General features: G+C 48.7%; 1 protein-coding gene across 2 annotated transcripts in view; it reads left to right on the top strand.

Moving 5' to 3' along the window:
* The window catches only part of RELN (reelin), a 2335047-nt gene that overhangs the window by 2025180 nt on the left and 296684 nt on the right, over positions 1–13183 (top strand). For both annotated transcript variants that reach the window (XM_069628072.1, XM_069628071.1), the window contains exons 35-36: positions 10995–11135; positions 11227–11404. In XM_069628072.1, the coding sequence (XP_069484173.1) occupies positions 10995–11135; positions 11227–11404 (319 nt within the window). The remainder of the gene's footprint in view (positions 1–10994; positions 11136–11226; positions 11405–13183) is intronic.

Here is a 13183-nt window from a genome sequence, read left to right as displayed (position 1 = left end):
CTCAGCATGTGCTGATCACATCACCTCCTTCTCACATGCAGATACCATTGTCCTGGCATTGCAGAAGAGTCTTCGAACAAGTAATGCTTAACTAGCAGGCGCTTGTATAAAACAAAAGTACATGGCCTATAAAAAGACTTCTTAACTGAACTCTTAGTTCAAAACCATCACGATTTCTGCCCTGTCGATCCTCGTATTTCTGGGGTGAGACATCTTGGATTCACTGTTTGGCAAAGCGCTCACCATTGAAGGTGCATTTCCTCCACAATCTGCTTTCCTTGTTTCTAGAATCTGAGAGCTGTATCATTGGTGCTGTTGTGCGACACATGGGAATATACCAATTTGCTCGAACCTTTGATTCCCCACAGACTCTTAAATCCTCTGCATCTGATGCGACGTTCCGCTCTCTGCCCACCAATGGAAATACAGCCTTGTGGATCTGGCACTACCTCCCTGAGATAACTTCAGAGAGCGCAATATGGGTGTGCATCACCTTCGGCAGCCCCCGAGTGTGCAAGAATGGCTGCCACCGCTGTTGCAATGAGCAGGTGTGACTGGGACAGCCCACACATTCTTTGGGACTTGGAGGGCAGTCTAATGCCAAAATTCATGGGTGTCATCTAAAGGATGTGAGGGATTGCATTCTGGCCCTCACAGTTTATGCTGAAACCTTGATGACCTTAACACTCGGGGTCTTCAAGGGAACCCCCACGTGATTCATTTTTGGCCCTAGAAGCAAATATATGGGCACCTCTGAGCACCGCTTCTACTGCAGGTGCCAACAAGAAACTGATGGATGGAACTGATGACCCAGTTGGGGAATATTTTGTTACCATCTCCTATACATTAATCAAGGTCAAAGGCTGTATGATGTTACTTTCTGTAAAGTTATAAGTCAGTACAAGGCTAAGTGATGTAATTTTTACTGTTCCTAGGATTTTGGTGAAATAACACCAATACTAAAATGACCACATTTAAGATTGCAAGAGCAGAACAGACTGGAAAGTTTAAACACTGATCTGACGTTCTTTTAGAAAATTCATACGTTCTAAGAGAATTCAAAAGCAAATGCGAAGCATCCGGTATGCCTAAGGATATTCTCCCACAGTTCTACATGTGAAGGTCTATTTGGAGTCTTTGTGACCCATAAATAAAGTGGCCACTCTATCAGACCACTACAGCATAGGATCTACTTAGGGAGGTCACAACAAAATCTATGCAAGTATCCAGTCTGGCTAGCACCAAAAAAGTGCAGAAGAACTGCCAACGCATACACACAAGAACGCCTGCTAGGGGGGGCTAATATTGCTGCACATATATCTGCTTACAAGGATACTGTTGCAATGGAAGTCTTATCTGAGAAATAACCCCTTGGAGACACAGGCACCGCATAAGAGGAAAGGTATGCAAGACATTATTTTAAAGTGCTAGGTGTTGTGGTGAAGTGATCAAGGGATGGCTTGATGCCAGGATATATGGTTCAGGTTTATTTTTATTCAAAACAACATAAACAAGGGATTAGTTTCAACTGAGGTCAAGTGGTGGGGTTTAGAACAAGCACAAAGTAGTCAGAACTATGTTAAAGCTGTGGTTCTCAGTCCTTCTCTTGCTTCCTTAGTCTCTGCTTCCACCCGTGGTGCAGTGGGTCAACTGTACATGGAACACAACACACATCATACTCTACAGATTGCATTAGGCCCTGAGGTTCTTAATCCTGAATACAGGATTCTGGGATCTCTGATGAATGTGGCTCCAACATTAACTGATAAGCCCCTGCAGGGCTCTGGATCGTAACTAGCCTTTCCCCCTGCCTAATTTCCTGTGCAGCTCCCTCGCCCTGTCATGTCTGCCTTACGCCTCTCTTACCTTCAATCCCTCTCTCCCCTCCTTCTCCACCTCAACATGTGGCCACACACTAAACTGCTCTTCATCCGCCTCCCCCCAGTGTCTTGTGCTTCGTCAAACTTCCCTTTGGGTCTTATCCCCCCCCTTATTACCTCTTCTTTCCTCTGTCACCTCCTTTTTTAGTTGTATTCCCTCCATCTATTCCTGACTCCGCTTCCTCTCCTCGACCTTAATGCTCTTCTTCTTTTCCACCACATCTAGTCCCATCTCATTTCTCTCCTCCTCCTCTTAAATGCTGCTCCTCCTCCACCTCTGGTCTCATCTCATAACTCTCCTCCTAATCTTTAATGCTCCTCCTCTGCTCTCAGCTTTCTTCCCTCCTCCTCCTTTTTAATGCTGCTCATCCTCCACTTCTCGTCTCAACTTTCTTCCCTCCTCCTCTTTAATGCTGCTCCTCCTCCACCTCTGGTCTCCATTTTCTTCCCTCCTCCTCCTCCTCCTTATCTCCCATAAAAAGATATATTGATGCTTACATAGAAAACTATCTCACAAAACCATATACTCATACTGTGATCTTCATACCAAATGTCACACAAAACAATACTTAGACTCCATGGGGATTTCGGCGGAATTGCCACTGGTGTTAAGTCCACTGGAGGTAAATCGTTCATGTTGCTGGAGGTAAATCCTCCACTCCAATGTCAAACTCAGAATATGGCGTAGCGATAAAAGTGATGGTAATTCCATTACTGCTACTTTTTTACCTCTCTGCCATACTCTTAATGAGTGCCTAAGTGTTTACTGCATACTGTTGGAACAGATTGGCAGAGCACCACAACATAAACGTTCAAGACCAGTGGCCATACACAGGGTCAAGATTGACAATTTCAGCCGGTAGAAAGAACCTTCCTCTGGAAACATTGGTCATATAGGAAGGATGGAACTTGCTAAATGTTCGAGTTTAGACTGATGTGAATATTCTATACCTTCATCTAGTTTCCTTAGAAGACCAATATACTATTGTGTACAAACTGTAAATTGATTTAATCGTATTTGGCCTACAGTACTTCATTGCAATGGAGCCTTTGCTGTATATCTTGATTAGCTAGAAAAATCTATACATATAAAACGCCTAGGTATGTTTCCGTTTTGTATTTTTACATACGTTTCTGTACAAGTTTTGCATGTTCCTGCACTTTCTGTATAAGCTTCGTTAAGTTTCCCTACAAATTTCGTATGTTTCTGTACAAGATTTGTTATGTTTCCGTTTCCGTACAACTTTTGGGTTTCAAGTAACAAAAAACGATGTGTAAGCACGTCAAGACTAAACACATGTCAGACTTCATGATGGCTGAACCGTGGAAGAACATTACCTACGGATTATTTCTTGCAACTGTGGGTACTGAGATGCACGATATCAGGGACATGAGTGCAACACATGTATGCGAATGATCAACAAGCTGTAATCAACGTGGAGGCAATGGCGTTCACATCGCTGGGTGCCGACATCAAATCACTGCCTGCGAATGGTCCATACTGTTTTCAACTACACGGCCACATTTACCATTTGGTCTCACCGCTATTTCCAAGCGAGGTAGATAAGTCAGTTATGGACAACTTTATATTGTCGATTCTGCGAAGCAACAAGGTGTGGTCATATTTAATTAATGATCTTTAAGATATGCTAGAACGGCGTATGTTACACCGGGAACATCTAGTACATACAAAGTTAAAGGAGCGCATCAGTGATCAGACTCATACAGGACACTCATGCCTGGTGGCTTCCCCATGTGAATGTTCTAACCTCTAGCTCACCAATGCTCTGGCAGAGCTATGATGTAGCTGTGAACCCTAAACCCAACTGCTTTATGGACTGAGCATGCATGTCTGGCCTTATGAACCCTTTCAAATGATAGTCTTGCTTCTAGTGGTGAAACAAAAGGCAAGAACAACTGTCCTACACCATAACAAACACAAATATTTGCACAATGGGAGTGCCCTATTTAGCCAGCCCGTAGACTACCCTCTTTCATGCTGAACCTGCGTAGCCCATTGACTGCCTGCCTGGAGATGCCTGCACGTTAGCACGCTTGCTTGTGCCAGTCTGAAGGGGTGCCTCAGCCCATTGTTTTTTTAGCAGGCAGAGGGGTCCAGTAGAGGGACATGGAGACCCTTGATGCATCCTTTGGCTTTTGGGGAGGCCAGTAGGTCCCAGGGCTTCTTGGCTCAAACATCTCCACCATGTTCACAGCCCTGCCACCATCTTGACCACAAAGCAAGGACACAATATTGTATTGGCATGACCTTGCCCTCATGCTAGCGCACTCAGGTGTGCATAAAATATTTGGGAAGCCCTTACGCTCTGAGTACATTTTGCACACGCTAACAGGACAAAGGTTAAGTTACAAAAGCTTTTTTGAATCCCACTGCAAAGAAGTAAACACAGGTGCGATCTCTAGGTTAAATCACCAAAAAAGAGCATGTATGAATTCTTAACTCAAAGTGGCTCCGGCTTTCATCTTTGTTTCTTGGAATCTTTGGGGCAAGTAGCAGCCTGACACCTACACACAGCTGGTGTGACTAGCTCCTAAATATCAGCAAACATGCATGCCGGCGCTTAGAAGCTGGAGCTGACATTAAGCATGATATAAATCACAACAATAAAAGAGAAGAAAATGATCTGCGGGGTGTTCAAAATGAGATCATCTTCTACTTCACCGCAAAAAGAGTAATGCTTTAACTCTTAAAAGTGGTCGTGAGAGGACGTTCCTTGGAGGAGCTCCCGATGATCCGATCTTGATCCTGGGAAGAAGTGATGGTTTTCGGCAGACTTTCGAGCCCACGGTGCATCCAAGGGTGCATGAAAGTGGGGGGCACATGGTGAGTGCCCTCCCCACCAGCGAGACTGCATATCCACAGAACTAGACTTTGAAGAAGGAGACGGTCGCGCAGTGGAAGGGCAGCACCCACGATGGCCGCCTGTGGACAAAGGGCCATAAATGGTCAGTGAAGCTGAGGAAGACAAAGTTGGCAGGAGCGTGGGCGAGCCCAACCAGATAGACGCGTCGCATGCGCCTCTGGCTGGAGGCTAGAACATAAAAGCGAGCCCCCACTGAGGAGGCCCTGGATCCAGCACAGTGAACCCAAGTTCAGTGGAACCCTGCTGTGAACGGGCCGGCGAGCGAACCCCACAAGGCGCTCCGCAGCGCCGAAGACACAGCTGGGCGTGTGGGCCCAACCGACGCAGCAGGATGTCCCCCAAGGTGGTGCGACCCCAGATCAAACAGCCCACGATGGAGGCCTACGCTAGGTCGCCCTCGGGCGTGGAAGGGGGCAAGAGCAAAGAAGCCCCCACGGCGGCGACGGACCCACCGGGTACTATCCAGGAGGTGCTGGCAGCAATTGCCGACTTGAAGGACCATGAAAGAGCTGCAGGAGGGCCTAGACCTTAAGATCGGAGCGGTCCGAGAAGAGGTGAACCTGTTGCGCCAGGTCGTGCGAATGATCGCGGAGCGCACTGGGGAACTGGAGAAGGAGTTGGCCCCGACCACGGAGGCGTGCAGTGCACACGCTAAGGAGCTTCATGCCCTCGTGCAACGAGTGGGCAATTTGGAGGACAGAGCAGAGCAGGCGGAGGGGCGCGCCAGGCGCAACAACATTCACATAGTGGGTGTTCCGGAGGGAATGGAAGGATCGAACCCCACGGATTACATTGAAACCATGCTCTTGCAGGAGATTACAGGCGGGGAGCTGACCCAGGGGTTCGCGGTCGAAAGGGCACATAGGGCCCTGACCAGCAGACCGGCCCCAGGAGCCCCCCCCGCGGCCGTTGATCGCGAAGATCTTGAACTATCGTGACCGCAAAAAGATTCTCAAATTTTTCCGAAAAGGAGGTACGATAGAAAGGGGGTCAGCGAAAATAACGGCATATCCGGATTATACGCTGCTCGTACAGCGGAGTCGAATGAACTTTGGAACAGTGAAAAGGAGGCTCAGAGAAGCAGGCAGCCGCTACATGTTGCTCTACCCCGCCAGGTTAAAGGTGTTTTATAAGAACAGGTCCCTCTTCTTTGAGACGCCAACCGAAGCGATGGAGTGGTTGGATATGCAAGGTCGACCTCAGGAATCGGATGCCCAGACAGAAGCGGCTGGAGATAAGTAACGCATTGCAGAAGCACCCGTGAGGCCATAGTTATGACATTGGGACTGGAATATAGTACGATATTGTGCTTGTGGGGAGGAAGTCGTGGTATCTGCCGGCGGGTCCCGTTGAATGCACTTCTCCTAAATAGATGACTGGGAGCTCCTGGGGAGCACCCTCTGCACCCAATAGTAGTACACGTAGTTAGGTCACTGTTAGATTGGTGACACCCCGCGGGGTCCTCGTCCTCGGACACAAGACGGGTCCAGACGTGGGTAGGCCTGAGATCCAGGGATGGAGCTGGGCTATTGTTGGGGGTTGGCGGGGAGGGAGGGGGCGAGTTGTGTGCAGTGGTGTGAAGTTGGGGAGGGGGGTATTGTTTGTGAATAGAAGGGAGAGAGCCAGGGAACGACCCAACATGGGGAGCATTATGGGAAGGGATGGGATGGAGTAAGTCCGACCGGATGGCATCGGGTAATCTCAGAATTGTGACCTGGAATGTACGGGGCCTTAACAGCTACCTGAAACATAACAAGGTGATGTTGTACTTAAAGAGGATGCGCATAGACATAGCCCTGCTACAAGAGACCCACCTCACTAGGGAAAGGCTGGAGGTGGTCAGGAGGAAATGGAAGGGCAATGTTGTGGGGGCGGCGTACTCGGCGTATGCTAGAGGGGTCATTACTTGGGTGGCGCCTCATGTGCCGTTTCGGATGCTTGATTCTACGGTGGACCCGGGGGGTAGAATGGTGGTGGTAACGGGTCTCCTGGAAAACAGAGAAGTGCACATCATAAATTTGTACGCCCCCAATAATGACACAGCGGCTTACTTTAGGACCCTCTATGGTAAACTTGGCCCCCTGGCAGGGGGTACGGTAGTGTGGGGGGGACTTTAATTGTACCGTGGATCCCAGAATGGACAGGTCCAAAGACAGGGCAGGGAAAACGGCACCAGCGGCTAAAGCGCTGGGTACATTACTGAAAGACCTAGGCCTAGAGGATGTGTGGAGAAGGCTGCATCCCACGGATAGGCAGTATTCACACTACGCAGCGCCATATGATTTGCACACAAGGTTAGACTACATGTTTGTAACAGCCGAGATAGTGAGAGACATAGAAGGAGCGGAATACAAGGCCCGAGTACTATCTGACCACTCGCCCTTGGTGGTAGACTGGAGACACCAGCCCCCAAGACCGCAAATCCCTACATGGAGACTCAGGACCGAGGCTCGGCAGGACGAGGGGTTTCGGGAGGGCATGAGGGATGCCATCGAAGAATACTTTGATATAAATACGGGAAGCGTAAGCTCTGTGAGCACACCTTGGGAAGCGTTTAAGGTGGTGGTACGCGGGGTAGCCATTTCCCAAGCTAAGGGGCTACAGGGTGGTGTCGAACGGGAACTCCAGGAGGTGGAAAGGGAGCTAGAGGATCTCATGCGTTGCGAGAGCAACCCTCATGATAACAGAACAAAGTGAAGGAGCTACAGTTGTCCTGCAGCGCACTCTGGGATAGACTATGCAGACTCAATTGCAGGAAATATACGGAGAGGATACACGCAGGGGGCGACAAGCCGGGCAGACTGCTGGCCTGGCTGTATAAGAGTGAGACCCCCGCTCGGTGATTAGTGAGATTAAGGATGATAGAGGTTGCATATGCAACACCCAGAAAGAGGTAAATGAGGAATTCCATACGTTTTACAGACACTTGTATAAGGACACGGGGGAGGATATGTGTCAAGACATACTGGACACATTGGAGGACATAGAGCCTCCCACCTTGGATGATCTAGAACGCACCGAATTAGACGCACCCGTCATCTCGGATGAGCTGGAGGTAGTGATTCAGAACTTGCCCACTTGCAAGGCGCCGGGTTCCGATGAGCTGCCCAACGAGTTCTACAAAACATACAAGCAAGAGTTGCTTCAGCCACTGCTTGCCACTTTCAACAAGGCCTATGAGCGGGGGGGAACTCCCATTGTCCCTCCGCGGGGCTGTAATCATCCCACTCTTGAAACCAGCAAGCCGGCCATGGAGTGCGGGTCTTACAGACCGTTGTCCATGCTTAACTAGGACAGCAAAATACTCACGGCGGTGCTGGCTAATAGACTGAAGAAGGTGATTAAGAAACTGATACACCCAGATCAGACGGGATATGTCCCAGGCAGGAACATCACCGATAACCACAGGAGGCTACACCATGTCATAGACCAAACCGAGGAAGACACGGGCGAGTTGGCTATAGTGTCGTTAGACGCGGTCAAGGCCTTTGACTCGGTACGATGGCCCTGGCTGAAAGCGGTCCTGAAGGGGTACGGAATGGGACCTGGATACCTCAGATGGGTCCAGTTGTTTTATAGCGCCCCGATGCGAGAGTCAAAACAGGGTCCACAGTCTCAGATTCTTGGCGACTTTGCAGGGGGACCAGACAGGGATGCCCCTGGTCACCCATGCTATATATACTGGCATTAGAGCCGCTGGCAATATGCCTTCGACAACAATATGGGGAGGTGGGCATAAGCACTGTCAGTGGAGAGCATCTGATATCATTATATGCGGATGATATGCTCCTTTATTTGCGTTATCCAGAAGAAAACCTGCAGTACGTGCTAGAGGTAATAGAACGGTACGCCATCATCTCGGGCATATCGGTGAACCCTGGAAAATCCAGTCTGTTCCCTTTGGGCAGATATAGGAATGTCCCGGTACAGAGGCTGCCTGTCCTGCCAATACCATGGCAGCCCGTGACATTTAGGTATTTGGGAATAAATATTTACCACAAGATCGAGGCAGAACACAAGCATAACACGGAATAGGCGATAGAGGGGATCAAGAACAGCATGGTATTCTGATCTAGATTGCCCCTGACCATAATGGGGAGGGCGGCCTTGCTCAAGATGGTGGTCAAGCCTAGACTCTTGCACTTTTTTGTACACGTCACGTTTTTGATACCTAGGAGCCTATTCGCGAAACTCGATAGCGTGTGTAGGGGTTTCGTGTGGGGCAGCTCTAGGAATAGGGTTGCTCTGTGGAAGCTCCAGAACCCATGTGACAGGGGGGGGATAGGCCTGCCCAATTTTGAACTCTATTACCTGGCGGGGCAGCTGCAGTACGTGGCCAGGCGGCTTTCAGCTGAAGACTCGGCGGAAGCTAGGCTTCTGCGTGGGGACACAGCCCCATACTTTCTGATGGAAGTGGTGTGGTTGTGCAGAGACAAACTGGTGGGCAAGGGGCGGCTACTGAGGCTGGGAGATCTGGCACAGGACATGGAAGATTGGGGGGGACTCTGAGCCGTACTCTCAGCAGGCCCCTTTAGCGGCGTTGTGCGGGAACGACTCTCAACTACTTGAATTGGTCCGTAGATACTGGGAACAGGTGGGCCTGGCCACCCTCGGGGACATATGGCAGGAAGGGGAGGCAGTGGACTTTCAGAGGTTGCAGGAAGAGATGGGGGTACATGGTGGCCAATATATAACCTACACTAGGCTTGTGAAAAAGACTAGAGAAAGATGGCCCGAGACAGTGCTAGCGGAAGACCCTGACGCCTCCCTGGAAACCATGTATGATGTATCGGAGGGCGGGCATGAAATATCGAGGATATACGAGCTCCTGCGAGTAAGGGCAGGGAAAGAGTTGCTTCAATTGAGACAAGATTGGGAGGAGGTGGTGGGAGGACCCATGACGGACGGGCAATGGGAACGGGCCCAGAGGTACCACAAAAAGGTGTCCCGAAAAGTGAGATTCCAACAGCTTCAATTGTACGTTACCCACAGGGCTTATTTAACCCCCGGGAAGATTGCAAAGTTTGGGGGACCAGCTACGCAGAAATGCCCCAGGTGTGGGGAGGTGAATGCGGGAATGCTACACATGTTTTGGGCTTGCCCAGAGGCGCACAGATTTTGGGACGAGGTCAAGACGAAACTGGCTGGTGGAGGGGTGGTGCTGGATGTGGAATCGGCCTGGTCATGCATGCTTGGGATTTTCCCTAGACCCCGGAATTCAAAACACATAAGCAAGATGAAGGACCTGGCTTATGTTTTGGCCAAACGTAGGATTGCCATGGGCTGGAAGGCAGCCCACAGACCTAGGGTGGAGCTATGGTGGACGGACCTCTTGAGGTGGGCGGAAGCTGAATCTGTAGTCTGGTTTGAAGCGGTCACCAGGGGGGGGCGAGGAGGAAGTAGGGCCCTTGCTGGCCTGGCGGCAATTGGTGACCTCTATGGCAAACCCTCACCAGGGTAACAACGGAACAGAGGACCCAGATGATGACTGCCTAAGTACTGTGCTACCCAATGATGCTCCTGTAAATGACATGTGAGAACCGGCTCTAGTTTAACGGGGGGAGGGAGTTGGGGAGTTCTAATGAAAATGTGCTGGACTATGATGCTTTCTATGTTTTGAAACAGTTGTAGTGTGTTTGTTTGATTTTAAAATAAAATAAAAATATTTTTTAAAAAAAAGAGTAATGCTTTTTCTTCTCTCAGATGTATTTTCACACCCCTCTGATTGACTCTTTGGAAAGGGTCTGCAACCTGTCTCTCTTCACATGTGTTAGTCCCATGATCACTCGTCACAGACCCTTCTGCTGGGAATTGTGTAGAGCCTGAGGTTGCAGAGTAGACCTATAGTGCGACTTGCAGGCATTGTTGAAACTCCATATTACGTCTTTCAATATCTGGGTCCAACTAGACAGCAGGGTTGTCCAACTCTGGGCCTCGAGTGCCGGAATCCTGACAGGTTTTCAGGACATCCCTCATTAATATTCATGAGAAATCATTTGCATACATTTAGAATCATGGTATGCAAATGTATCTCATGAATATTAATGAGGCACATCCTGAAAACCTGGCATGGATCCAGGGGATCAAGTGATTGTGGGCATTGGCAGGTCCCAGCTGGTGTGCCTGAAATGTTTGAAGATGTCCTTGTGGTAGTGGCATCTTCATTTGAGCAAGGGGGGCCTTTTTGAAACTGATGCCTATTGACATAACTCTTCTTTGTCTTTGCTAGCTCACCACGGACTCGTTTCCGGTGGATCCAGAAGGAGTACACGCCTGGGGCAGACATCTGGGCTATTGACAATGTGGTCCTTGCTTCCGGGTGCCCCTGGATGTGCTCCGGCCATGGAATCTGTGATGCCGGACGCTGCTTGTAAGACTACGCATTTTATGCAAATACAATTTGTCTTTCAAATAAAATAAAAAATAGAATCCACTTCCTTCCTGACACAAATCCCTTTTAGGTGCGACAGAGGCTTTGGCGGTCCGTACTGTGTCCCCACTTCCCCGCTGCCCTCCATGCTGAAAGATGACTTCAATGGAAACCTGCACCCGGATTTCTGGCCTGAGGTTTACGGAGCAGAGCGGGGGAACCTGAATGGCGAAACCATCAAGTCTGGAACCGCCCTCATCTTCAAAGGGGTACGATTTGTAATCTGTCGAAAGTTGATTTAAAATATTGGCTGTGCTATTATCAGGCCCACACCACTCTGAACAGTGTTTGCTGTTGTACTGTTAATTGCCTTGGATTTTATTACTAGTTTTTTTGTGTTCCTTTTAGTAAAACATTTGAGCTTCCTTATCATATTCTGTGTAATGCAAATAACTAAGTGCAGAATTATTCATAGCAGTGCACACCATCCCAGTCCTGTTTGCCCATCCCTTCCCACGTCTCCTCTCACCCAAACAGAAGGTAAAGAGAAACAGCACATACTCAAACCGCACCAAATCAACCACACGAATAAAAGATCAAACCAGTCAAGGGCTCACAGCCTCATGATATAGTACAGTCCTGGGTGGTGAATATCAAAAATAGTGACCAAATACAACCATAAACTTTGCTGTCGAACCTGTAATGGCATGTGTTATTTTCTCCATCAAAACCAGTTGCCAGGTGCGGGCGAGGCATATACGTTTGGTTTGTAGCTCCTGTTTAGCCCATCATCCTCTAGGGCAAGGTTCTATAACGTGTGCTCTCTGGATGCTTTGGACTATGACTCCCAGGGTCCCACGTCATTGAATATGCTGGCTAGGGTTGATGGGAGTTGCATTCCAAAACATATGAAGAGCCAAATGTTGTAGAACTTGATGTAGATATACACCAATTGGTATTAAGATTCCAGATATAGTTTGGAAGTTAAAAGGAGGCGTTTTTGTCTGTTTTAAGACTTCAGAAAAATAACATTGGGCGTCCAGAAATCAAGTAGACTCTTTTTAGACAATTTGACTTCCATGTGTTGCTAAGAGCCTTTCCCAGAGCAATCTCCCCAGCCAACACTAGGCTTGGCCGACTGCAGCTTTCCTTGTGTCCGATAGCACCAGAAAAGGAACTTGTTTTGGGCATCTAAGGTTTCTGCAGATACTGAGATCTTGCGGTGCACCCCCATCTTTTGTCACAGTCACTTTTGTCACAGTCAGAGAGATCTCTTATTGTGTTAAAGACCCTTTCCCGGTCTGTTGTGTACTTTTTCAAGACGGATATGCCTCTCATCAGTGGGTACTGCATCGCGAGCAGAGATTAAGTCTTCGGTGGAGAACGCTCCCTGCAGGATCTTTTCAAAGGATGATCGTGTTTGAATGCCTGTGTGCCCGTTCTCCACCATGTAGGGCACAATGCATGGATTGCAATCTACTGCTTTCTGAAAGACCAAAATCAAACTTTGATTTGTTTTCCCAACAAGGGATCGCTCAGTTTAAGGTACTTCCTATTCGTCCATCCGATCAGGGATGAAGGACAGGTTTCCCAGGTGGTGGGTGAAGGCTGATGAAAAAGTAATTACCTTTTGTTTCTCATCCCATCCTGTTAATGTTAGTTCTGCAATAGGATTAATGTAAAGTGCTTTGGGTCTACTAGGCATCGGAAGCCATGGCTGATTCCATTTATGCATCCCTGCTGCCTCCTTTTTTAGTTTTGACTATAAAGTGGTGTAGTGCCACCTGTAAACTGAATCGAATGCACTGGAGTACAGCCAAGGAGAGATGGTATGTGAGGAGGGACACAATTCATGCAGGTGTTGTTTGGTTATTTACCCACCCATTGACTAGCCATGGCCATACTAACCCCAATGGCCATTCCCACCCACTTCCTGCCCAGCCCAAAACACACCCTCCTCGGATCTCTTTGAGCTAGATTTATCAAGCATTAAAATCCAACTTTGCACTCAAAGTGCCTGTCAGGGTTTTTTCAAAGCAGTCTTCTGA

Source organism: Ambystoma mexicanum, chromosome 12, assembly GCF_040938575.1.
Source record: "Ambystoma mexicanum isolate Mex_15411 chromosome 12, UKY_AmexF1_1, whole genome shotgun sequence".
NCBI lineage: Eukaryota > Metazoa > Chordata > Amphibia > Caudata > Ambystomatidae > Ambystoma > Ambystoma mexicanum.
This window is presented reverse-complemented; position numbering and strand designations above follow the sequence as displayed.